The 27696-nt window shown below is 40.9% G+C and overlaps 1 protein-coding gene across 9 annotated transcripts; it reads left to right on the top strand.

The window, feature by feature from the left end:
* Positions 1-28: 28 nt before the first annotated feature.
* On the top strand, positions 29-27696 carry MCOLN3 (mucolipin TRP cation channel 3). Of its 9 annotated transcripts, none has more exons than XM_005294460.5 (14): positions 29-507; positions 3937-4163; positions 5908-6075; positions 11181-11334; positions 11968-12052; positions 12348-12444; positions 13095-13194; positions 19791-19903; positions 19986-20135; positions 22618-22719; positions 22831-22953; positions 24405-24611; positions 25290-25420; positions 26345-27696. In XM_005294460.5, exons 2-14 carry the CDS (start codon positions 3939-3941, stop codon positions 26349-26351), a joined length of 1662 nt encoding a protein of 553 aa, XP_005294517.2. In that variant the 5' UTR covers positions 29-507; positions 3937-3938; the 3' UTR covers positions 26352-27696. The 9 variants fall into 9 exon arrangements, with proteins under 9 accessions (XP_005294517.2, XP_042696460.2, XP_065410220.1 ...); XM_042840526.2 differs by having other exon boundaries at positions 22618-22746; positions 26345-26484; XM_042840528.2 differs by having other exon boundaries at positions 290-425; positions 22618-22746; positions 26345-26484.

Here is a 27696-nt window from a genome sequence, read left to right as displayed (position 1 = left end):
TTTCAGCGTATGATTTTTATGTCTGCATAGCGTTTTTGGACCAGAGCAAGAAGAGAAAGAAGGATTAAAATAGGCTCCTACTCTTCTAAAGTGACAGATAAGGAAGAGAACTGTAAGTGCTGCTGCAACTTGATCTGTGGCTCGGATCATCACACAGTAGTTTTTAGGACTATTGTTTGCAGGTTGGGGGATCTGGTATGATGTAGATGAAGAGAGGGAAAATACCGAAGCGAGGAGGACTCGGACCTCAATGAAATGTAGTCTGCCAGTGGGAGGAGGCTGCTGGAGGAGCTGAGCGGCAGTCACGTGCCGCTAGTGCGGCTGCAGTATCAGTTAATCCCTGAGATGAGGTTCTGGGCTCTGCTGCTGTTAGACGCCAACGCTTCCTCGCTTCACTTGTCTCCTTCGGCCACAGGCCAGGAAAGGTGCGTATGCGGCTATGAAACCAACTCCCCACTGACGCCTTCTCACCAGAGCAATTTGCACCTTCCCAGCTGGCTGCTGTAGGTACGTGGGTTGACGCGCACGGGCTATTGGCATCAGGTGTCCTTGCACTTTGCAGAGATGCTAACAAGATCGCCCTGTGTAGTTTGCCGAGGGGCAGGTTATATAAATAATGTGTCAGGGCTACTGTTAAATAAGTAAATATATCAGTTTCTGTAGGTGGTGCTGCCCTGGGGAAAATAGCTAAGCAGCCATGGAGGAGAAAGGCACAGGAGCAGACTGCGAAATGCAGTTTTTCTATTGTTATCCTCCAAAAGGTCAGTTTGTGCGCAGTCCCCCTTTGACATCTCACTTCCCAGGAGGTTGGGGAAAACTCTGCAGTGAAAGGCTCTGTGAAGCTACCTTTAGGGTGTAGAGATGGGGAACAATTTCCTTCCTTCATGTATCCATGACATTGTATAGTCTCTTTAGAGTGCCAGGCTGCCACATTTTGAGTGAAGCTTTGGGAAACATGAGTTGTTAACTTTTGAAATGTTTAACTATTTTAAACATGGATACCAAAGTGAGTGATTCCTTAAAATTACCTGCAAATAGATCAGACTTGATATGCTTCCTTTTTTTTTTGCTTTAAGGAAAGGTTCTAGCTAACTAAGTAAAGCTGTTTCTATGGTAATAGTGTTGGTGCTGTTGAAACTGTGCCTAAAAACCCTACAATATTTCCTAAATGTTACTTTCCTTACAACTGTTCATGGCTATAACGTTTTTTTAACCTGTGGGTTTTTTCAGTGTGTTGGCACTTTGTCATCTATTGTAAGGCTACCTTGTTGGTGACTTGGAATAAAAATACTTGGCAGAGATCATCCTAGATGATAGGACTATGGACTTTGCTCTTAAAAGTTTTCAAGTACAAAGAATGAAAAAGTTTACTATTTAAATACCCTAATACTTCATAAAAAGAAACTGAAGTTGAGTTAACCCTATACAGAGAGATCCAAAGCTATGTCAGAGTTTTAATTCTAATTGCTTCTTGTGTCTCTGGGCATTGTAGTACTGACTAGCTAGTCCTGCTCTCTACCAGTGTATCATTCTTATTGAAGTCAATGGCACTATGTGTGGAATACTTGATTTTTCAGACCTTATGTAAGATCTGCCCCCTGCTTGAAGACCCATGTAGCATTATCAAGAGAATTTCAGGCCCCAGTATGTATTCCCCTAACCATTACAGAATCCTTCCCAGGACTTTGGATGTGGTGGTTACAAGATGAAAGCCTGCAACATGTTCTTAAAACATCAATAATAAAATGACCTGTATTGCTGGAAGCAGACCTGTAACGTCTGTGTGTTGAGAACTATTCCCACTCCGAGTCCTCATGGAGCCTTGAATATAACCAAGGGTGAATAAAAGTTACTCTTCTAGCCATGCTTCCTCCCCCCACCCCCTATAATTGGTTTATGACCTCCAAAATCATAAGTGGAGTTCTTAAAGTAACTTCCTTTACTACTTATGATAGTGTGGGAGATGGAGAGACTCTTGCAGTGCTTGTTTATGAAGGTGTGATTGTTTGATCTAAAACATGTGTGTGGTGTCAATGCAACAAGCTTGTTGAGTGTCGGTACCACTGCTGGTTTGCCTGCAAGTTAATAGAGTGAAAAATATTTGTTAGTAATTGAGTATGGCCTACACTGTTCTAAAAATGTCTGTGGGGGAGAGGAGATATATATATTTTAATTGGCCACAGAAACCGAAAATCCTGTATGACAAGGAGGACGTACTGCCTTTAAGCCAAGATGAGTAAGATTTAAGAATTGTCAAATCCGAAGAAGTGGGCTGTAGTCCGCGAAAGCTTATGCTCTAATAAATTTGTTAGTCTCTAAGGTGCCACAAGTACTCCTGTTCTTTTTGCGGATACAGACTAACACGGCTGCTACTCTGAAAACAAATTTTGTTAAAGGACATTGGAATCCATCATGTACACTAAAACCTGCAGCAATAAGAGTCCTCAAAATGGGAAATTATAATGAGCAGTTTTAAATATGCCTTTATTGTCGGTCCTAGTAATAATTTTCAACGTTAAGAAACTATGATTTTCAGGCCTCTTTAAGTACTCTCATACTCTCTGGAGAATTAATACCATGCAGACCCTTGTATACAGCTGAGTACAATGACTTTGTGCAACAACTGAAGGAGAAATTAATTTTTAATGACTTACAGTTGGATATTGGATATAAATTGTGAATGAAGGAGAATTTTCTAGCACATGTAGCTTTAAAACTTTATTTGTCTTTAAAATGTCTTTCCAGTATATTCAAAACTCAGATAAGAACAGGGGAAGCAAATCTAATTTCACAATTTAATGGAAACAAAACTCTGTCCTTTTGTTGACCTATTTAGAACAAAAATGTTTTTGAGTGTAGCCTTACAAGCTCTTCACTTTGACTCCAAAATACCACAGTAAGAAGCTCTTGTGCTGAAGAATGTAATAAAGAATTTAATCTGTTCAATTCTTCTCTTCTCTCTAACATTTGCTTGATGCTCTTTACCATCTTTGGCTGCAGTCTTAGCAAGCTTAACAGAAAAAAGTCCTGTCACTGCATTTATGCTAGGTCCTATTATAGTACTGTCCACTCCAACCATTCAGAAATCATGAGTCAGGCCCTGCAAAATCATGAGATTAAAAACCTCACTAACCCCTCCGCAACTTTGGGTCCTCCTTATTTGCTTTCTTTTTGATGAGCCATTAATATGCACATAATCAATGCTCTCAAGATTTTCTCTGCAACCATAAAGGCTAGACACACTTTTTTTAAGAACAAACAACTCTGATTAAAAATGTAATCTGACTCAGGATCTGGGGCTCTAGAACACTAAATGTCAGATTCAAGATAAAACCATGAAAGTTGAGAATACAGTAGCAGTATCTTACTTTTGGACCAGTTGCTGCCTCTAAGTTATCTGTATTGTGTGAAAAGGAGAATTGACATTTGAAAAGGCTATAGGTCATTTAAACTTGAAAGAATTAGTCCTGGCCTTTTGCCTGGTTCTACTTTTTAGACAGCAGGCTTGGAGATGTAGGGGTAGATAACAAGTACCCTTAAAAGCTGATGACATACTACAAATGTCCTTCTGATTGATTTCCCTCTGTGTCTAAAACTTATCTCATATTTGTGGTTTTGGTGAGGGAAGAATAGAGCTTTTTGGCAATCAATTCAGTAATCCAAAGGGACAAAAATGTCACTTGTAAATCATGGTCCTAATATTTTAATCTCCAAATTCAATGGCTTCTCAAAACTTTGTTAATTGAGCCTAGGTATTGCTGTAGTTCTAAAGAATACATACGATATATGTCTTGCTATTTGTGCAATGTAGAGTGCAAATATCTTTAACCTGCTTGTAATCAGTAGACTAAAATCTTAAGTATTGTGTGTAATAAAAGTGATCTGCTGTTTACTGTATTTTTCCAATTGACTTACACAATGGCTTTTTTCTTCCAGAAATGGAAAATGCTGAAGTGGTTGTAAGCAGCTGCAGTTCTCCTGATGATGATCTTTACAGCTACAAACGACACCCATCTGTTTCACGGGAGCTGCTTTTGGAAGACCAACTTAGAAGGAAACTTAAATTTTTTTTCATGAACCCCTGTGAGAAATTTTGGGCCCGGGGCAGAAAACCTTGGAAACTTGGGATTCAACTTCTAAAAATAGTGATGGTTACCATCCAGGTGAGTTACTTTGGGAGCTGGGGCTTTCTTTTCACTCTATGGATACAAGATAGGAGGAAGGCAACTGATAAATATTCTACTTGCTGTGGCACAACATAACAGTATCAACTCAGGCTTCTCTTGATAAGCAACTTTGGAAGCCTTGGCAATATGGTAGACGTTGCGTGGTATGTTCACTGTGAATTTTGAATGAGGTATGCAAACGTACATACAAACACACATTTAGGTAGAATTTAAGTACTCTCTCAATCTTTTCCTTCTCATCCAGCTTTAAAGTTTAGTTTGCTAGACCAAACATTTGTTGTTTGACTAAAATGTCATTATCTGACTCTCTCTCCTTTTGTTGTGGAGAAAGCTTATGCGCTAATTCCTCCCCTATCTTAGTCTTCAACCAAAGATCTTCCATAATTTCTGCTTATAGAGTGCAGAACCTAGTGACTTTCTGCTGTGAAAGCAAGAGTGTGGAGGACAATGGTCCCACAGGCTGCAAGAGTGAATTCCAGGAATCTTGGTTTCCTTGATGAAAACCTGGTGGGCTCTGTGTGCATATATGCTCTACTTCGTATTTTTTTTATATTACTTTTACTGCTATGTGTTACACGGATTGTCTTCCTCTTGTAGTAGCTAGAAATTGGGCATGGGAGGATCTAAATTGGAAGTAAACTAATGTTGAGCCACTGTTTCCAGGGGAAACATGCCCATACATGATAGAGTTCAAGTTATTCATCTTCTCACTAGTGTGTTTACATGTGTAGCCCTAGGGTGATCTATTGAGATGATGCACTCTTAAATGCCAGAATTACTGGTAATCTAGTTATCCTCATGTAGAAATTTCTTCCAGGGAACATCAGGGCTGCAAAATCCTCCTTTAGCCCAGTGACTGTCTGTTTTATTTCCTGGAAGTCTCTTCTCTATTAATTGGCAGTAAAACCACTAAAGGGAATTCTGGGCTCCTGTTAAGTCTATATAAAACTCTTCTACAAGTCTCTCTTCTTCCCCAGGGTAATACTTGTCAACAGGATCTTGTGCTAGCTAATCAAAACCTTTTAATGAACAGTTAATTCACTTCTAATATCTCTTTAAAAGCTGCTTTGGGTAATTGCAGAATGCTGTGCTAATGCCGCTTTTATCTGAGTGCAAGAGGTTAGACAACTACATTTCCTCTTCTACATCATCCCAGGGTGACTACTTTTTTTTTTTTTTCTTCCCCTCGCTTGAAAGCTCAATTTGGTTATACCTTGTAGCTGATTCTGAGTTGAGTCGCTCTGGTATTTCATGCTTTCCAAAATAACCTCAGACTATGACTGTCAAAACATGTGTAGTGACTCATTTGTAGCTTGGATAGGAGATGGGATGGCCCTTTTCTCCCACCCCCTTTATTTAATTAAAAAAAAAAAAAAAAGGCTGTTAGACCGGCCTCTATCTGGATGGGAAATGACTTTTTCCAAACACAGGAGGCGGTTGTACCTACACTGAAGGAATGATCTTCTAGGCTATGCATTCTTTGGAGAGGAGTTTAAATTTCCAACATGTCTTTCCCCCCCTCGCCCTAAAATAAACAAACAAAAAACAGCTGGCAGTGTGAGCTCCATTTCTAGTAATAGTCTAATCCAGCCATGGCTGTCCAGAGGAGGTTTCTGTGCAGAAGAGGGAGGGTAGTTTTACTGTAAGCCTTTGCAGTTCCAAAGGAAAATTGGCTTTTAAACATTTTCTTTTTTTCTCTCCTCCCCCCCCCCCCCCCCAGTTAGTAGTTTTTGGGTTAAGCAATCAAATGGTGGTTGCCTTCAAGGAGGAGAACACTGTGGCATTCAAGCACCTCTTCTTGAAAGGATATACAGAGAGAATGGATGATACCTATGCTGTATACACACAAACAGATGTCTATGACCAGATCTTCTTTGCAATAAACCAGGTAAAAGTTTCCATTGCAATATGTCTAGTACATAAAAGGGCGTAGGAAAGAACCTGTAAATGTAACTTAAATCAAGTAATCTCACAAAACTGCAAAATATCTAAAGCTGGTGTCTCAGAAAAAGTGAGACTGAAATAAAACTGGTCGCTTTAGAAAGAAATTGGGCTAAAAGCTGGAAGAATTTCCCGTTTCCCAACTTCTTTGGGAGTGTTGGAAAGGGAGAACTGACAAGAGAGAATGCTGACTCTTTCTAAATTAAGAGGGCAGAGTATCCGTGAACAGAGACTTGTACTCTTAACTGTGGAGTCATTAACATAACTTAAGTATCTAGTAATTTTACAAAGTCAAATAGTAGTAGACTTTTTTTAAATAGTCTGTCATGTCTCTGCGTTATTGCCAAATCTTGAGCTCTTTATGAACAATGATATAGGATTGGTCAGATTGATATTCTACGAATGTAAAGTCCTAACTGGAGTGTGCCACTTTAGAATTGTATGGTAGATTATGTCCTATATAGTAGTAATACTACTGTCCTTCATTGTAAATTCAACTAAATCCATTAGTCTATAGCTGGTGTTAAGATGACCTGGTCTCCCAGTTGACTCTTTCTTCAAGTTAGGGAATGATTTCATGCTGAAGTTGAATTAAAATGGGTATGAAGGAGGAGACTTCCTCAATTTAAAACTTGTCTCCTTAAATAGTGAGGAGATACTAAAGTTGGATTTCATGACTAGTCTCTGGCTTGCTGGGCAAAGTATGAGTACTGGGGGAAGTGGTAAACTCAGTCTGGGGGAGAGGAGTTTGTCATTCAGCTGCAACCCATCTGGATGAATGTTGCCTCATTCTTTAGGGAGTCTTATCCAGCCATCTACAAAGCAAACAATGTGGGGATATATCTAGGAGAGAATCTGAATTTTGGTAGCAGGTCTCTAAGATTTTCTGGGATGAATAAAAGATGACGGGGAGGGATTCAAATAATTCTTCCTCTGTGGAGACTAGAGAAAAAGCAATTGGGTTTTGTTTTTTAATTGGAGTAGTGAGCTGGGGAAGAGAGCGGCTATGTTCTCCAGTCACTGGAGATAACTCTGTGGCTCTACTTCTTACTGGTTGAGAGCCTCCACTTGTTTTTCCAATACAAGCAAATAGACCTATCGCTTCTCTAACAGAGTCGATAACTTACATTTGATTATAGTGCTTTTTCATCATATTTAAATGCTACAAGGAATGCTTGTCACTAAACAATTTCTTTTGGCATAGTTGCCCTTTGGGATAACTAGATAGAATGGTCCACACTTTGAAACAGGAGGTTCCCCTTATCACATTCAAATGTGTTTGCATTTTGGCACCCAGAAGTGAATTATGGGCCCCGATACGTGTACCCGTCTCTCTAAATACCTCACCTTGGTGGTGCTAAATGGGGATATATCAACACAAATACTCTGAATTGCACCTGCAATTCATTTTAAAGGTGAAAATTATGCCTGTAAAACACTCAGGCTGGGTCTCTCACCATCTCAAAAATGAACTACCCCAAAGGGGGAGTGGGGGAAGAAAACGGGGTATTGGTCACAGTGTCTGTATGCTCTGAAGTTTCAGTGTCGTGGATTTAATTTATATTTGACCCTGCTCTCCAAAAGCAAATATTACAGTAAATATCTTTTTTTGCCTTGGTCTTCTGGTTCTTAATTATGTAGTACCTCACCCCAATTCTGTTTATCCCTGTGATATATAGATATCCCTGATATTTGTAACTTACCTGGGCCAGCCATTTCTGTAGGTCTAAAGAACAATACATAATCCAGTTCCTGCACTGGATGATCAAACATGATCAGGCTTTTCAATATAAACCAATATTAAAGCTTCCTGAGAGCTTGATGTTTTAGAGGCTTATGGCTAAAAGTGTAGAATACATGGCAGTGACAGGAGGCGGATCAGGATTACCCAGTGCAAGGTTTTTCTGTGTCCACACTTAAGGCTAGATTCACAAAGACACTTGGGTGTGGTGGTGCTCTGCATCACCATGCTTATCTTTTAGATTCTTAGAAAAATCACTGGGATTCATAAAGCCTGGGTTAGGCACCTGGGGTCCCTATGCGATGAATGGAGGGTGATAGGTGTCTCAGAATGGGATTCACAAAAAGCCAGTGTGCCAGGAGGCTCCTTGCCTAAAATAGCCAATGAGAGGTGCCAAGCTGAGGTGTGCGCTGAGCCCTGCCCCTCTCTTGGCAATAGGTGCCAAAATCTGGGCTGCAGGGAGATGCCTCCATCTGCTTGGGATTTTCAGCTGCAAACCATCTCTTGGTGTTAGGTGCCTGTGCTGTTTTGGCAAAGGGGTGGGGGCTAGTAGAGGAGAAGGAACAGGACCAGCTGCCTCCGCTTTTAGTCCAGTGATTAGGGTACTCATCCGAGATGTGGGAGACTTAGTTAAAGCCCCCACTCCACCTAAAGGCGGGAGAGGATTTGAGCAGGGATGTGTCACCTCAGGTGACTGCTCTAACCACTGAACTATGGATATTCTGATGTGGGACTTTTCCACTCTGGATAAACTAAAAAGTCAGTGGAGCAGGAGAATTAGACCCAGGTCTCCCACTTCTTAGGTGAGTGCTCTGACCACCAGGCTGCACAGTCATATATATTCTCTCTCTCTCTCTTTTCCCCCCCCCCCCCCCTTCCTTCCTTCTCCTCCCACCAATGATTCTGTCATTTATGTATCCAAACCAGTGGTCTCCAAACTTTTTCAGCACAAGATCACTTTTTGAATTTAAGTGCAACCCAGGATCTGCCTCCAAAGAAAACACAGAAATAACAGTAATCACACAAACCAAAACATCCCAAGGCCCAGGCCATGCCCCTGCCCCGCTCACACCATCCCCACTCACTTTCACTGGGCTGGGACAGGGAGTTGGGTTGTGGGACGGGGTGCAGGCTATGGGCTGGGGCCGAGGAGCTTGGGGCTGGGGCTGGGGGTTGTGGTGCAGGCTCAGGGAGGGAGTGTGGGCTTTGGAGGGAGTTTGAGTGCAGGGGGGCTGGGGCAGCAGGTTGGGGTGCAGAAGGGGTCCAGTGTATAGGCTCCCGCTTGGTGCCCCTTACCTCAGGCAGCTCCCGGGCAGTGGGGCTCTGGCAGGCTCCCTGTCTGCCCTGGCCCTGTGCTGCTCCTGGAAGCAGCTGCCATGTCTGGCAGTAGCTCTGTGGGGGAGGGACAGGTGGCTCTACATGCTGCCCTTGTCTGCAGGCACCACCCCCACAGCTCCTATTGGCCGGGAATGGGAATTGTGGGGGTGGTGCCTGCATATGGGGGCAGCACATGGAGCCTCCTGCCCCCAGAAGCCAATGGTGGTCGCTTCCAGAAGCAGCGTGGGGCTAGGGCAGGCAGGGAGTTGGTCTTAGCTCTGCTGTGCCGCCAGACTGTTAGCGTCCGAACTACATGTTTGGCTGCTGGAGGGTTGGCAACCCTATCATGACTGACTGGTTGGTTGTGGAGCCTCTGATGGCCAGAGGCTCCGCGATCGACTGGTAGGTGACCACTGATCCAAACTAATACAGGAGAGACTGAGGAAGCCCCACACTCGAATATCCTATAGGCTGTAGCCCAGCAATTAGAGCACTCATCTGAGAGGTGGCAGTTGTGGAAGCAGAGAAAGAACTGACAGGAAGGGGATGCAATGCATGACTGTTCTTTCTCTGCTTCCACGCAGTTCAAATCCCTTCTCCTGCTCAAATGGAAGGGAACTCGGGGGTCTCCCCCATTGCAAGTGAGTACCTGAGCCACTGGGCTAAAAGTTATGAGGGAGGTCGTCTAGTCTAGTGTAAGTTCACCTATAGGGGTCTAGCTCTTAGCTGCCAAAGAACAACAATCTCTCATTCCAAACTTCTGGGCAATTGTTTGAGGGATACGATCCTATTTCTTAAATATCTTACAAGACTGTCATTTTAAGATTCCAGGGGACAACTTATCATGGCACTGTCTGACTAGAAAAGTCAGGATAGTGCCATGGTTGGGGATCTAGCCTAGGACTTGAGTCGAGTTCAACTCTCTGCTCTGCCACAGACTTCCTGTGTGACCTGGGCAAGTAATTAAGCCTCTCTTTGCCTCCGTTCCCCATCCTACCTCATAGGGGTTTGTGAGAGTATATACGTTAGACTGTGAGGCGCTCTGATACTACAGTAATAAGGGCCATGGGTAGGGGGAAATCTAGACCAAGGGAAAGAGTTTAGGAAAAGAGAATATTTTCCTAGAGTTGCAAGAAACAGACCTGGAGAGACACTGTGTGTGTGAAGAGGGAACAACCTGGTCTGCTGTGTGGTGGGCTGGAGTCCCAGTAGAAATTTGAACTGCCAAGGAGCCAAAGTTGCAGTAGAGGATTGGTAGGACTATAGAAAAACCCCAGCCACACCTTCCTATGCTGGAAACAGGGAAAAGCATGGTATAAGAACTGCTCTATCCACTCTAGGGCATCCCAGGGTCCTGTATGTTGAATAACACTCCTAGAGTCAGATGTGCTAATGTGGCTGCTTTTTGTAGCATCACCACATCACGCGAGAGGATCTGTCCACTATACCTCTAGGGTCAAATGAAATACTACTGTCAAACCAAATAGCTCATTTGTGTGTAAATTTTGACTAAGTAACAAACTACAATATTACCATATGCATGGGATAAAACCAATCCTGAATCAGATTGACAGATGAAGGCCTTCAGTGACTACTTGGAAAAAGCTGGTACTAGTGATCTTCATGCCCCAGTGTTAAACCTGGGAGGCTGTTGCCACCCAAGTCTTATCTGTATGCTTTTCATGTCTAATGGCTTTAATCCAAGGATCTCCAAGGAAAAAATAATGAATTAGCCTCATCCTAGGAGACCTTTAATAGAAAATACTGCTTGTTTAGGATCTAATCCGGAACTTTTTGCCCAGGCAAAACTCTCTTGAACTTAGTGGACAAGTCCAGCTGAGGAGTGTGGTGTAGGCCTTCTGAATTATTTAGGTGACCTTTTAAACAATGAGATGGTTCTAGTATACATTCAAACAAATATTGACTAGCTTGTTCAGATGTAGCAGCCTAGGCATGACATCTAATTCAGTTTGACTCTTATTGTTTTGACTTAGTACTTACAGCTGCGCAACATATCTGTTGGAAATCATGCTTATGAGAGGAGAGGCGCAGAACAAACAGCTATGGCAATCTGTCAACAGTTCTACAAGCGAGGAAGCATCTGTCCTGGAAATGACACCTTTGATATCGACCCCAACATTGAAACTGGTGACACACCTACCTTATATCTTGTCTGAACTCTTTCTTTATACTCAGTGAACTTTTTTGTTTTCAATTTTCCCCAAAAATAATCAGTTTTTTATAGTTGTATTAAACTGTCATGGACTCTACAAAAGTTTCTCTTCACAAAATCTAGAACAGATTATGCTGGATCACGTAGTCTGTCTTTAAACTTTTATTGTAACCTAACATTTGTGAAATGGGTAAAGCTCTGTAACTTTTTAAAAATTAATTGCAATTCTAATGCCGTTATGTTGAGGGAAGTAGCACTAGCTTTAGCCAATGCTATTGGTATTTTGACTGACTTATAAGCTTTTCTGTGGCATTCATCACTATATTATGAAGCCTCTTGCATTTACCATCACAATATCCCTGTGAGGTAAGGAAGTAAATAACTAATGTTAATTCTTTAAGTGTGCCTGAAGTCAAGAATGAATTGAGTTGGAGTGCAAGAAAGTCCATACTCTCGCAAACTGATCTCTAAAATGACTGACCCATTTGAGATGTATTGCTATTTTGACTTCTTTAGTAAATAGCTCTTATGCCCACTGGGGGGTAGTTTAATTTGTTTTAAACCGACACTGAATCCAACTGCTGTTTGTGCCTCTTTCTTCATGGCAGAATGTTTCTATGTTGAGCCAATGATGCCTTTGGAAAACAGAACACTGGGAAAGCACAAGTTCAATTTCACTCTGGACTTCCATAGGTGAGGTGTGTGTGTGTGATTGATTCTAGTACAGTGGTTCTCAGACTTGTGAAAGGGGTCACCAGTACAAATACCAAGCCTCTGAGTGTGACCCCCTCCCATAAGTGAAAAACACTTTTTTTAAAAATATATTTAACACCATCCTAAATGCTGGAGGCAAAGTGGGGTTTGGGGTGGAGGCTGACAGCTCACGACCCCCATGTAATAACCTTGTGACCCCCTGAGGGGTCCCGACCCCCAGCTTGAGAATCCCTAGTCTAGTACTATGAAAAGCTAATTCAAACTTGCCTTCCAGACTTGTAACAGTACAGCTTACCTTTAAACTGAAAGCAATCAATCTCCAGACAGTTCGTCACCATGAACTCCCGGACTGTTATGATTTTACTTTGACAGTAAGTGAATACTATAATATATTTTGTATTCACCATAGTAATAATTCTTATTGCATATGTGGATATCTTCGTAGGGAGTGTACTATACATACCATACATTTAACCATGGTTGGGCACCAGGGCTCAGTTATCATGGTGAGTGGTCAAGGGGGCTGCTGTAGCTTCCAGTAGCCTATAACTAGTTGAAGGTTGATGTTGTGGGAGCCACAAGACATTTTGCCAACCTTTGTTGATAGGCTCTCCTGTTAAACCTATTCACCAAATGCTACCAGACAGCAAGTATAAGAAATTAAACCTCCGTCTTTGAGCACACTACAAGTCTATTTAAAAAAAAAAACTCCTCTCTTCTCTCTCAAGAGACCCTTCTAAGAATGGTTATGTGCAGTTCAGACTAGAATGGGATTGTAATTTAAATTAATGACTTAATTTATATTCCAACAAATGGATTAGTAATTTGCTATAATTACTATGTTCTATCAGACTTTACCTTTTTTCTGTTACATATTTACATGCATAAATTTGAAGATTCTTAGTTTCCTAATTTTCCTCCTAAGAATATTATGGGTCATTGTTATGAAATATATATAAAATTTCTAAGCTTTATGTAAGCACCTGTAACTTTATACAAAATCTCTCTGTCCTTCACACAGATAGTGTTTGATAACAAAGCACATAGTGGAAGAATTAAAATAAGTCTGGACAACGATATTGCCATCAGGGAATGTAAAGACTGGCATGTTTCTGGATCAAGTAAGTAACAACTAAGTTAAAATACTTTAAGGCATCCATAAATGTGTTTAACTTTTGTCATGTTAATACAGAATTCATCCACTCTGGATGGGGTTGTGTTAGATCTTCTCATCCTCTTTCATTTTCACCTTGCCAACTAATAGGGGGAATTATGTAAAGGGGTGCTGTCCACAGAGTTGGTCTCAAATTTAGGTTTTATAAAGAATCTTTCTGCTCATAACTCTCAAACATTTTGAACTTTCACCTGAAATTTTGAGAACACAAACACATAATTGAACTACTTGACGATTGAGGTGCTAAAGGAGCACTCAAGGAAGCCAAGGCCATTGTGGAGAAGCTAAATGAATTCTTTGCATCGGTCTTCAGTGCAGAGGATGTGAGGGAGATTTCCTCACTTGAGCTGGTCATTTTAGGTGACAAATCTGAGGAACTGTCCCAGATTGAGTTGTCATTAGAGAAGGTTTTGGAACAAACCTAATAAATTAAACAGTAAGTCACCAGCAGAGCTGTCCTATCCATAGGATGGACCAGGGTAACTGCTGGGACACAGAGTCCAGGATGGGCTGGGGAATTAGCCGGGGGCATGGCGCCAGCAGCAACAAGCGACCCAGCCCTGGCATCACTTGGGGGAGATGGTGGAAGCCAGAAAGGGCCGGGGGAGGGGTGGAGTGGGGCAGGGCCTGGGTGGGAGGATGGAGGGGGGTGGGGGTTGTCCTGCATCCCCCCCCCCAGGGATGGCCCTGGTCACCAGAACCAGATGGTATTCAGAACTCTTGGGTGAAGAAACTCTGATATGAAATTGCAAAACTACTAACTGGCCTTTGATAGGTTAGAGTCTGTACCAGATGACTGGAGGATAGCTAATGTGATGTCAATTTTCTAAAAAGGTTCTAGAGGTGATCCTGGCACTTACAGGCCAGTAAGCCTAACTTCAGTACCAGGACAGCTGGTTGAAACTATGGTACAGAACATGTTCATCTGTCTGCTAATCCTGATCTGTTGGGGAAGAGTCAACACTGCTTTTTTGCAAAGGAAATCATGCCTCACCTATTTATTAGAATTTTTTGAGAGGTTAACAAATATGTGGACAAGGGTGATGCACTGCATATAGGGTACTTGGTCTTTTTGAGAGAGCCATTGACAAAGACTCTCCCCCAAAGGTTATTTAAGTAAGGAGTCATGGGATAAGAGGGAAGGTCCTCTCATGGATCAGCAACTGGTTAAAACAGGAAACAAGGGATGAGAATAAATGGTCTGTTCTGAGAATGGAGAAAGGTAAACAGTAGTGCCCCCCCATAGATCTGTATTAGGATGAGTGCTGTTCAACATGCTTAACCTTTTTTCCAGATCATTTACAAACAGTGAGGTGGCAAAGTTTTCAGACTATACAAACTAACTCAAGATAGTTAAGTCCAAAGCTGACTGCGAAGAGTTACAAAGGAATCTTTCAAAATCTCTGGGTAACAAAATGGCAGATGAAATTCAGTGTTGATAAATGCAAAGTAATGCATATTGAAAAACATAATGCCAAATATGCATAAATGATGGGGTGTAAATTAGTTTTTACCACTCAAGAAAGATCTTGGCCATTGAGCAGGTATCGTCATACCACTATCCACAACATGCAGCAGTGGTCAATAAAGCTAAGAATGTTAGGAACTGTTAGGAAAGGGATATATAATAGAAGAAGAAAATCACAATGCCACTGTATAAATGCATGATATGCCCACACTTTGAATACTACATGCAATTCTAGATGCCCATCTCAAAAAGATACAGAGAACGACAACACAAATGATGAAGGGTAGTGAACAGCTTTCATCTGAGGAGAGATTTAAAAGACTGGGACTGTTCAGTTTAGAAAAGAGATGAGTAATGAGTCTATAAAATCATGAATGGTGTGAAGAAAGTGATTAAGGAAGTGTTTATCCATTTGCATAACACAAGACCCAAGGGTCACCAAGTGAAATTAATAGGCAGCAGGTTTAAAACAAACAAAAGGAAGTACTTCTTCACACAACACACAGTCAACCTGTGGAACTTGTTGCCCCAGGATGTTGAGCGTTAAAACTACAATGGGGTTAAAAAAAGAATTTTGATAAGTTCAGGGAGGAAAGTCCATCAATGGCTATTAGCCAGGATGGTCAAGGCTGCAGTCCTATACTCTGGGTGTTTCTAAACCTCTGACTGCCAGATGATTGGACTAGAAGACAGGATGGGTCACTTTACAATTGCCCAGTTCTGTTCATTCCCTCTGAACCATCTGGCATTGGCCACTGTTGGAAGATAAGATACTGGGCTAGATGGATCATTGGCCATACTGAGTTAGATTGTTCTTATGGACTTTTTAGTACAAAAAGGCTAGAACTCTGTCTGCCAAAGCTGAATGATAGTGGTGAAAAGTAAAGCTGGTTCTTGCGTAATTCACTTTTTTTTTTTATTCGAACGTGCAAAGGCTGTATCCAGTAAGTATAGAAATATAGCTAAATGTTGCTAGCATGTGTAACTGATGGTACCAAGGATTTGATTTAATTGAAATCAAGTTGTGATGCACAATACAGTATGCACTGCATGTTGGAATTTAATGACTATTTCAAACTAACTTAAGATTAGTAGATATTAGAGCTGGTCAAAACCCTGTTTGACACTTTAATCAGAAATAGCCTTTCTTTAAACCAGAAACTTTCCATAAATGGCTTTTTGTCAAATTTCATTTTCTTTCTTTCCTTTCCCTCCCCTTTTTGCCACTAAGTGCCCCAGTAGGATGAATGAGATCCAGGTTTTTGGACCTTCCGCCCCCCTTCCCCCCAAAAGTCAGCGGCAAAAGGAAAAAGCTTGGGAGTGGGGGAGAAAATTAGGGGTGTGTGTGTGTGTGTGTGTGTGTGTGTGTATTTTTAAAGGGGTGGGGGAGAGGAGAAAAACCAATCCTGGCCTTCAATCTATTGCATTCAGTGGAAAAAGGGCAGTGGAGAGTGCAATGAAACAAAATAGTTTTCAAAAATACTTTTGTTTTGATAAATCTTTTTGTTTTCAAGTTTTTCCCTACTTCGATTAGCCAAGTGGTTCTCAAACTTTTGTACTGGTGACCCCTTTCACATGGCAAGCCTCTCAGTGCGACTCCCCCTTTATAAATTAAAAACACTTTTTTTTTTTTTTTAAATTAACACCATTATAAATGCTGGAGGCAAAGCCAGGTTTAGGATGGAGGCTGACAGCTTGTGACCCCCATGTAATAACCTCGTGACCCCCTGAGTGGTCCCGACCCCCAGTTTGAGAACCCCTGAATTAGCCCTATTAGCTGCCTTTCACCAACTGTTCACTAGATGGCATGCTAGCCTGAATGGATCATGCAGTGCTGAAAGAAGGTGCTTTATATCAGACTTGTGTGATGATCTGTATTAGGATGTGATGCCCTGTTAAAATGTGCATCACTAACATTTTTACAGGTCAATCCAGGAGATTCTTTTGTAACTTAATCTCAAATCAGTGGTGAAACATACTAGTCAAATTTACTTGTTTTACAAGTACAGCCCCCTACCAAAAAAAACAAAACAAAACTTTTTTTTATCCATTTGAATTAAGTTGCAAAAATTGCTCAAATGTGAGCACATAGCTACATATATGGCAGAATCTTTGTATATCCAAAATGTCAACATGTATCTTTGTGGAATGGTGCAGCAGGTACCATCTTGAGATCAGATAGTGCTTCAACACCCTATTTTAGATTGCTTGCTTGTTTCAAAACCTACTTGGATTAATAACCAGTAGTAGAGCCTTTGGTCTCTAAAAACCACTTTAAACAGAAAAGTAATCACTAGAATACCTTTTATGGGAGATAGGGGTTGTCTAGAATACTCAAGGAGCTAATAGAGGAGGTATCTGAGCCTCTAGCTATTATCTTTGGAAAGTCATGGGAGACGGGAGAGATTCCAGAAGACTGGAAAAGGGCAAATATAGTGCCCATCTATAAAAAGGGAAATAAAAACAACCCAGGTAACTACAGACCAGTTAGTTTAACTTCTGTGCCAGGGAAGATAATGGAGCAAGTAATTAAGGAAATCATCTGCAAACACTTGGAAGGTGGTAAGGTGATAGGGAACAGCCAGCATGGATTTGTGAAGAACAAATCATGTCAAACCAATCTGATAGCTTTCTTTGATAGGATAACGAGCCTTGTGGATAAGGGTGAAGCGGTGGATGTGGTATACCTAGACTTTAGTAAGGCATTTGATACGGTCTCGCATGATATTCTTATCGATAAACTAGGCAAATACAATTTAGATGGGGCTACTATAAGGTGGGTGCATAACTGGCTGGATAACCGTACTCAGAGAGTTGTTATTAATGGTTCCCAATCCTGCTGGAAAGGCGTAACGAGTGGGGTACCGCAGGGGTCTGTTTTGGGACCGGCTCTGTTCAATATCTTCATCAACGACTTAGATATTGGCATAGAAAGTACGCTTATTAAGTTTGCGGATGATACCAAACTGGGAGGGATTGCAACTACTTTGGAGGACAGGGTCATAATTCAAAATGATCTGGACAAATTGGAGAAATGGTCTGAGTTAAACAGGATGAAGTTTAACAAAGACAAATGCAAAGTGCTCCACTTAGGAAGGAAAAATCAATTTCACACATACAGAATGGGAAAAGACTGTCTAGGTAGGAGTATGGCAGAAAGGGATCTAGGGGTTATAGTGGACCACAAGCTAAATATGAGTCAACAGTGTGATGCTGTTGCAAAAAAAGCAAACATGATTCTGGGATGTATTAACAGGTGTGTTGTGAGCAAGACACGAGAAGTCATTCTTCCGCTCTACTCTGCTCTGGTTAGGCCTCAGCTGGAGTATTGTGTCCAGTTCTGGGCGCCGCATTTTAAAAAAGATGTGGAGAAATTGGAAAGGGTCCAAAGAAGAGCAACAAGAATGATTAAAGGTCTTGAGAACATGACCTATGAAGGAAGGCTGAAAGAATTGGGTTTGTTTAGTTTGGAAAAGAGAAGACTGAGAGGGGACATGATAGCAGTTTACAGGTATCTAAAAGGGTGTCATGAGGAGGAGGGAGAGAACTTGTTCACCTTAGCCCTTCAGGATAGAACCAGGAACAATGGGTTTAAACTGCAGCAAGGGAGGTCTAGGTTGGACATTAGGAAAAAGTTCCTAATTGTCAGGGTGGTTAAACACTGGAACAAATTGCCTAGGGAGGTTGTGGAATCTCAGTCTCTGGAGATATTTAAGAGTAGGTTAGATAAATGTCTATCAGGGATGGTCTAGACAGTATTTGGTCCTGCCATGCGGGCAGGGGACTGGACTCTATGACCTCTCGAGGTCCCTTCCAGTCCTAGAATCTATGAATCTATAAAGCAAGCATCCTGTTTTTAGTACTGGAACTTTAATCCTTTTCTTTCTGATGGTTATCTGGCTTCAAATATGTTAGCTTTATAGGAAAACTCTAGGATAAAATGTCTTAACCCTTTAACATAGTTCTGGTGCAAACCTTCGCCTGCCTAAATGTCTTGATTATGTGTCTAATTCTTAATATACACTTTTTATTAAAAGCAACATTGGTGACTCTGAGTAACTGATGTTCAGCACAACTTGTACTACTTGGGTCTTGACTGCCTGTGCAGCTGTGTAAGTTACCTGCATTGCTCTGGGAGGAGAAGGATGGCTCAGTGGATAAGACACTGGACTGGAACTGAGAAGATCTGGGACCAATTTCTGACTCTGCCACTGAATGTCTATTATTAATTATTATTATTATTATTTTTAAGGCTTCCATTCCTGTTGGTGTAAAATGAGGAACAGTATCTCGTGCTCTCATGGGACACTGGAGACACCTCTAATATTATGACATGGTTATTTTAAGACAACTGCTAATTTTCAAGAAGATACTGTAAAATCATGTTGGCTTGTGATCTAGGAAACCCTTGGAGTGGTTACAGGAATTCTAAATGAGAAGCACTAGTCAGTTTAATACTGTTAATATTTGCAGTCAATGTAATGCACAACTGTCTATACAGCTGTCTTTTATATCTGTACAAATCTAAGTTGCAAATGCACAACAGAAAAATGTAATTCTACCATGTTAGCAACTATGTATTTGCTCCAAGATACAAATAGTATTCACATGACTGTCTCATGCCTTCAAGCACTGACAAGGTCACTAAAGCGCGTTATCTGTACAACTTGCTCAAGAATGCCAGTAAAGAACTAAATATATTCTAAACAAAGCTGAAAGCTGTTTCCTCTTGAATATGAGGGAGGCAGGAGATACATTAATACTGAAATAACTTGCCAGATGGCTTGTCTTGAGCATAAGTGCAATATACTTGTATGTTTAAGCCTACAATTTGGTGAGTGTTGATCTATCATACTGAGACACTCATCAACTTCATGCTCCTACATCTCTGATAAGCTTTAATGGGTGAAACTCTAAATTTATCTTAATCCAAATTAAGTGATTCAGGCTTGAGTTAAATGGATACTCTTAGATGTGCACAAACACAATGGATTTTGCCTAATTATAAACATATTTTGGGGTTTTGTTGGTTTTGTTCTTGTGGTTTTTTTTTGTTTGTTTTTTGTTTTTTGCAGTACAAAAGAATACTCATTACATGATGATCTTCGATGCCTTTGTCATATTGACTTGTTTAGCCTCATTGATCCTCTGCACACGATCAGTGGTTAAAGGATTTCGGCTCCAAAGGGTGGGTATAACTTATCCTAAGGAATGCTTTTGAGCCATTTAAACTTAGTTTGATTGTAGCTGCTTTTCTTTTTTTCCTCTAGGAATTTGTAAGTTTTTTCCTACATAATTATAAGAAAGAAGTATCTTTCACAGATCAAATGGAATTTGTCAATGGGTGGTACATCCTGATTATTGTTAGTGATGTCTTAACTATTGTTGGCTCAACACTAAAAATGGAAATACAAGCTAAGGTAAGACCTTCACCTACTAGGTAGAAGCAAAACTGTTCTTGAAATTTCATCCCAGTCTGACTTCTCAAGTATAGCCCCCTTAGAGGTTTCCAACTAGTGAGGACCAAAAATAAACTGTTTGTTAGGCATTTCATTTCAGGTGAGCAGTGACTGGTCATTAGACTTTAGAACCCTGAATATCCTTGGACACCCATCTGCCTATTCTCTTCACTCTTAAGAAATTTAACCCTCAAAATAAAATTTTGTATTCACTATCTGCTTTCCCTTTTCCTCCTCCCATGTAGCTGTACTTGAGATATCTGGCTTTTCGGTTTAGAAGTGTATGTGTAACTTTCTGTGCACCATTGTACAGTACCTACAACTGTCTTGAGGAAATGAGGTACTTCTCAAACACCTCTTCACTGCAACTCCAGCTCCCAATCTCCAGCAACTAAGCAGGCATCAGCCTGGCAACTTTCTGTCTGCAAGAGTTCTGAATATCTCCAGGAATTGGAACATCTCCGCTACAGCACATGATGACAAAATAGACTTGCACCCTCCCACATTCAGAGTTAGATGTGTACAGTCTATGCTACTTTGATAGCTTCTCTAACCAGTCCTGGTGCTACCACTTAAGCTTTTGGACCATGGTATTTCTAGTTATATCTGAAACTACTTGCTTCCATATTAAAAAATAATTCTGACAAGGTGGGTGAGGTTATATCTTAATGGACCAGCCAAAGTTGATTTACTTTTTAATATTTCTTTTGCTCTTACAGAAGTGCCTATCCCAGGGTCTAGGTGCTCAATTTCTTAGTCACACAAAAATGCACAGTGATTTTTATAACCCATGTCCAACAAGACTCAACCACGAACTGCAAAAATATTCCATCCTGAAATACCCTAACATTAACCTAATGCTACTTGCCCTCAAAACTCCAGCAGATTAGCTTTGCAGCATGCCTGTAAGCTTTAGTCTAAGCTGACCAAAGAATAATTCTGAAAAACCAGTTGGTGGTGCTGATTACTGTTTTTAAATTATTCTCGCAAAGTACCCAACTACCAATTATGGAGCAGATAGCTCCTATTCTTACAAATAAAAGGAAGGTAAGAAGTAAGTGCAAAAATGAGTAATTGATTTATGGTCTGGGGAAATCCAGGTATGAGAGCAAGAAGGAGTATATCTGATTGCAAGATTTCATCCAATGTGCTGTTTTCTTATTAAATGGTTTGGTAAAAATTGGGATTGTGGGGTTCATCTTCTTTCTCAGGCCTGGTCCACACTAAGCCCCAGTTCCAACTAAGATACGCAACTTCAGCTACGTAAATAACGTAGCTGAAGTCGAAGTATCTTCGTTTGAACTTAAAGGTACTTACTGCAGGTCCACACGTGGCAGGCAGGCTCCCCCGTCGACTCCGCCTACTCCTCTCACAGAGCAGGATTACCGGTGTCGACAGCAAGCACTTCCGGGATCAATTTATCGTGTCTAGACAAGACGCGATAAATCGATCCCAGAAGATCGATTGCTGGCTGCCGAACCAGCGGGTAAGTATAGATGTACCCTAAAACTCCATATCCCATGTAATAGCTCACAAGTAAAGCAGAGGCATCTCATTGCAAGTCCTGCAAATTTAACCTGAGATCTGAATAAACATCTCTTCCTTGTTGTACACCACTGTCTGAAAGTTCTGCCAGCCAAATTACACTTTGCATAAATGTAGCTAAGGGTTGCACAAACTTTCTGAAGAGGGGTGCAGCTTAACAAATGAAGCAGCTGATGGATAACACAAGAAGGAATGGAGTCCACCCAACTGTTTGCTGTATTGGTTCTGCGGGTCTAACAGGAATAAAAAAAAAAACCCTGAAAACCTTTTGTCACTAAAGTGAGCTGTTGTTCTTACTCAGATCTGATGCTTAAACATATTTTTGCATAGTTGCCTTTCAAAATAGAACTGCAGTTAAAATCAGGATAGTGAATGTATTAAGTTGGATGAAAGTAGACCAGTGCGTGTAGGTGTTGACAGAATGGAAAACCATTGGAACACAAATGAAATCTAGTTCTGTGATCATTACTTCAGTTTTTAGAAGCGATCTTTCTCCTTGGTAACTTCCTGGAACTGTGGCACTTGTATGAGCTACTTGTTGGTTAGACCTGATTCTTCCTCTTACATAAAGATCTATTTTGCTTGGGCAGAAAAATACATGTCTTGGACATGATGGCTATACTGTATATATTAGTCACACACGTGAGAGATGCACAAAATTTATTTAAATACTTTCTCATTTCTTGCCTGCAGCTATATAATCTAGTAGAGTTTTGCCCACTAAACAGAATTGGTTTTGGTCAGTATTGGAATGGGAGATGGAGGCTTTCAAGGAAAATAAAGTTTCTTGGCAAATTGTTGTAGCAATGACCAAATCATAGGCTAGCACAAAAAGGGAGACTTCTAGTCCACTGTATGGTTTTAACACTTTGTTCTTTCCTATTTGTTTTATATATAGAGTCTGACAAGTTATGATGTCTGTAGTATCCTCCTAGGAACCTCCACCATGCTTGTGTGGCTTGGAGTTATTCGATACCTAGGTTTCTTTCAGAAGTATAATGTAAGGATCTCCTGGGATCTCCATGCTGTTGGTATTTATTTTATTTGTTGTTATCACACAACTGTAACAAATATCTGGCTGGATTCTAACTGTTAATATTGGTTTCTGCAGCTGCTTATTCTGACACTACGGTCAGCATTGCCCAATGTCATTAGATTCTGCTGTTGTGCTGCTATGATCTATCTGGGCTATTGTTTCTGTGGATGGATTGTACTGGGGCCATATCATGTTAAGGTAATGTAATAGTTGATTTTTTTTTAAACTGAACAAATTAAACCAGGGGTTCTCAAACTGGGGGTTGTGATCCCTTAGGTTTGCAATGTGGTTACATGGGGGTTGCAAACTGGCAGCTCTGTGGGGCTGACAACCCAAGCTCCCATTAAATTACCCCCCCTCATTTTTAATTTATAAGGGAGAGGTCACACTCAGAGGCTAGCTGTGTGAAAGGGATCATGAATACAAAGTGTGAAAGCCACTTATTAAACTAATGAATAGACTTCATTCCAAGTAAGTTTCTAAATTATAAGAGTTACCCGTAGCCTTCACAATTTCAAGGCTTTCTCTAAGAGGAAAGTCTTTTTTAAGAATCTAAAGCCTTACCTATCATAGTTTTGAAGGCTGACAAAGTACAACGTCAACTTGCTCAGACTTTCCTCTCCACCATTATGAGAGTCCTGAGTCCGAAGTATGGCCAGATTGATTCCTAATCAAAAGCTGGGGCTTTCTATGCAATATTTTGAGAAATAACTTGGTCTTGCACAAGACTAACTTCTATTTTCAAATTAAGATTTTTTTTTTCTTAAAGGGATAAGAACTAAGGCACCAAAGTCAGCATGTCTTGCTATTCGTTCACAGCTGAACCAATCTAAATCTGTGTTGAAGACAACTAATCTATTGCCTAGATATATTCTACCAATGCATGTTGTCATATCTGTTTGCAATGCTGTATCCTGCATTCTCTCCCTGCTATGCCAGGACCTGCCTGTAGCCACCTTTTGCTCTGCAGGTCTCTAAACCAGGGAAAGTTGATTGGGTTACAGGGTTGATTGGGTACAGTGCCTCATGCTTCTTGTAAAGCGTCTAGGACAGCTGAGGCAGCAACATTCAACAGCTCTTCACTTATTTTAAGACTAAGACTGCAGCAAACAGTAACTTGATGGTACTAGGGTTACCATATTTCAACACTGAAAAAAGAGGACACCCCATGGAGGCCCTGGTCCCGCCCCTTCCCCGCCCCCATATCAACCCCTTCCCCAAAGTCCCCACCCCAACTCCGCCCCTTTCCCTGAGCACCCTGCATTCCCCCTCCTCCCTCCCGCCCCCCCCCAGGCTCCGGCTGCTGCTGTGCTGGGGAAGTTGCTTCGGCCCCGGCGCACGGTGCAGAGCGGAGGGAGCCGGGAAAGTTGGAGCCCGGGGAGGAGGCGGCTGCGTGCTCAGATGCTGCCCGCCGCCTCTGTGCCCCCGTAGATCCCGGGAGTTGTAAGTTTTGCTGCAGCCACTCGCACTCTGCAGCCACTCGCACTTACCATGCCCCACTATTTTCCTGGACATGTTTGGCTTTTTGGAAATTCCTCCCGGATGGGGATTTGAGGACCAAAAAACTGGACGTGTCCGGGAAAATCTGGACGTATGGTAACCCTAATGGTACTAAATAATGTTTGTTTTGGTTTCCCCTTCTCCTCTAGTTTCGTTCTCTGAACATGGTTTCAGAATGCCTTTTCTCACTGATAAATGGAGATGATATGTTTGCCACATTTGCAAAAATGCAGCAGAAAAGTTACTTGGTTTGGTTATTTAGTCGGCTTTACCTCTACTCCTTCATCAGCCTGTTCATCTATATGGTGCTAAGTCTTTTCATTGCACTGATCACAGATACATATGAAACAATTAAGGTAGGCATGATCTTTTTTTATTCTCTGGTTCAGAAGAAAAATGCAAGAATGGTTTGCATATTCAACTGTGATATTAATACAAAACCAGTGATTCAGTGCTGTTGCCAGTACATGTACCTATCTGGTAATTAAAGTTGAAATATGAATACAAATATACAGAAACTTTTCTACTGAAAACCCTAACTTTCAGCAGCTACAGTATTGCTAGTTGATCTCACTGGCTAGGAAACAAGCATAATGGTTTAGTCGGTGTGCATCCAGACTTTACAATGTATTACAAAGCACTGAGGTAGATGAGGTAATGTACATGAATTTAGAGCATAAGTTTATAACTTTCTCTCCTGAAATGTTAATTTCCAGAAATCTTTGATCACTAACTTAAAGAAGAGGTGACTAAAATATTAATGAGAATTGTTTAGCAGATTCTCTTCCCACCTGGCCCTAGTTTTGACAAAACCAAATCTGCCTTCCTATCCCAAATGTTCATTTTAAAGGATAAAAATATATCAGAATATTTCTGTACAGTGTCTACTGCACTTCACTTCAGAATGTGCATCTTCTAAATCCAGTTTTTACACAATTGTGTGGCTAGTGTTGAGGGGAAGGAGTTAAATCTTAGCAAGACTATACACACAAGAATTCAGCTTTGTATTGTAACGAAGAATGACTAATCTTCAGCATTACCAGCAAGATGGCTTTCCAGAGACGGAACTCCATGACTTTATATCACAGTGTAAAGACCTACCAAACTCAGGCAGATACAGATTAGAAGAGGAGAGTCCTGTGTCGATCTTCTGTTGCTGTAAACGGTAGGCATCTGGCTTTATTTGCCTGCCTCTTATTAAGTAGCTATAGAACATGAAATCTTGGTGAGATATGGTATATCAGAAATTCTTTCTCAGTTAAGAACTATGTGGATTTCTAATGCTTTAGGAGTCCTGCACTACCGGCTATCCTCTTATTCAACTGGATTATGTTATGAAATACTGCAAAAGATAAGATGTCTAATTTAAACTATTCCAGGCCCCAAATTTTGGAATCAAAGCAGCTATTCAAGCTACTGCAATAGACGACTGTCCTGCTCTAGTGGTCAGACCAGACTTTTGAGTCTATTGCCTCTAACTAATGGGCCTGGCTCTTTAGTTCAAATATGGGTTCCTGCTGTTTGGATCCAGAGATTACAGGTTCTCTACCGATGCCCTATCCAATGGAGGTGTTAAAGTTAGTCCAAATCCCCAGATGGGCCACTATTAAAATCTGTAGCTTCAGCTCAGGAATACTCATAGAATCTTGCCTGTTTTGTGCCAAGGACTTCGTATTTGTCTGTACCACCTTAGCGTGGGGGGGGGGGGGGGGAGAGCTCAGTCGTTTGAGCATTGGCCTGCTAAACCCAGCATTGTGAGCTCAATCCTTGAGGGGGCCACTTAAGGATCTGGGGCAAAAATCAGTACTTGGTCCTGCTAGTGAAGGCAGGGGGCTGGACTCAATGACCTCTGAGGGTCCCTTCCAGTTCTATGAGAGAGGTTGGTGTCTGTCTGTGTGTCTCTCTCTCTCTCTCTCTCTCTCTCTCTCATACAATACAAGGTGACTGAATTATATGTGATCTTTCTGTTTCCAGTAGTGGTATCAGTCATTAAGGAATGGGTCTGAGTTATTTTGATTTAGTTAATTTGCAGTTTTCAAGTTAAAATTGTTACTTTCCTGAAACTAGCTGACAACTTTCTTTCTTGAAGGTCCTAATGAAGATATTTACAAGAACGTGGGAATGAATTCTGGAGACTTTTTTTAAAACAGCACACTAATCACAAGAACTGGATAGAAAAAGTGGCTGGAAAATTCCTGAACTTAAAGCTCAAACTTTCTTTTCTTTAAAATAGTGCAAACTTGTTACAGAAGCTTTGTGAAACTTGAACCTCCAACTGACCATTATCTCTAGTTTAGATTGTATTTTTCTAAGCTTATGGCTCGAATTGTATCATCTAGTTAGAATTGATGCAAAGGGCATTATGAAACTGGCTATGCATAGTGATCTGGCTAGACTAGACTAACTTTTGGATCTATTGGAGAAATATTGTTGGATAAACAGTTGGACAATGGTAACGTCAAACAAAAACTGGTCTTCAACACTACTGGCATAATGAATGCTAATCCATACATATACTGAGTTACAGCACTACTTACCAAAGAGCTTTGGTTTCTTCAGATTTTCTATTTACATACAGTAATAGTAAAAACATCAACCAAAACTGAGTTTTAGTAAAACACATTAGATAAACTGCCCCTGGAAACAGTGTAGTGGATTAATGTAAATGTTCAAATCTGGCTCAGGGCATAAATTAGCAGGCATTTGTGCAAACAAGCCATACCACCTGACATGACTGGCAGTCTCTTCTCTGAGAGGCCAGAGTATATAGCCAGGAAGAGGGCAGGTTGGGTTGAAGTGTGGTGGCAGAGCTGAGTAGGGGAACTTTACATAGCTTATTACAAACACCACTGGGTAGGACCAGGCACGTAGCCTTTCACTTCTCTTAACAGAATGCTGACCTACATTTTTAAAGAATTGAGGTAAGGGAGAAAATAAACATAACAGCAACAAAAGTACTTCCAAAATATCTATTTTTATTTAAATGTTTCCTCTAGTACACAAGACCTTAGACTATTTTTGGAGTCTAGAGTCTAAATTAGATGTATGGAGGTTGTGACTTCCAAATATTGGAAAGTGGATATTTGACGGAGTTATTATCTGCTGCAGTCAGAAAGGTGGTCTGTGGAATTTTGTTATGATACAGTACTTTTAACCATTACAATTCTGAGCTATTAAGCAGTCAGTCCTCTTGCTTTGGAACCACATTTTTATGGAAGCTTTATTCTCCATAATCTGTTCACTTGGGAAGCAGAATAGAAAAACGGAGGAGCATATTTTAGATGATTGCACGTGTAAGAGCAAAACTCCTATAGGTGTAGTAAAATGTACAGTGAAATGTTTATGTACTATGTACAAACTTGGAAGATGTTAAACATGTTCTGTCTGGATGTTTATATTTTGTAGGAAAGTACTGAAATAAACATTTGCAATTGAAGTAAA

Source organism: Chrysemys picta, chromosome 8, assembly GCF_011386835.1.
Source record: "Chrysemys picta bellii isolate R12L10 chromosome 8, ASM1138683v2, whole genome shotgun sequence".
Taxonomy (NCBI): domain Eukaryota; kingdom Metazoa; phylum Chordata; order Testudines; family Emydidae; genus Chrysemys; species Chrysemys picta.
The sequence above is the reverse complement of the archived record's forward strand: the minus strand, read 5'-3'. Positions and strand labels throughout refer to the sequence as shown.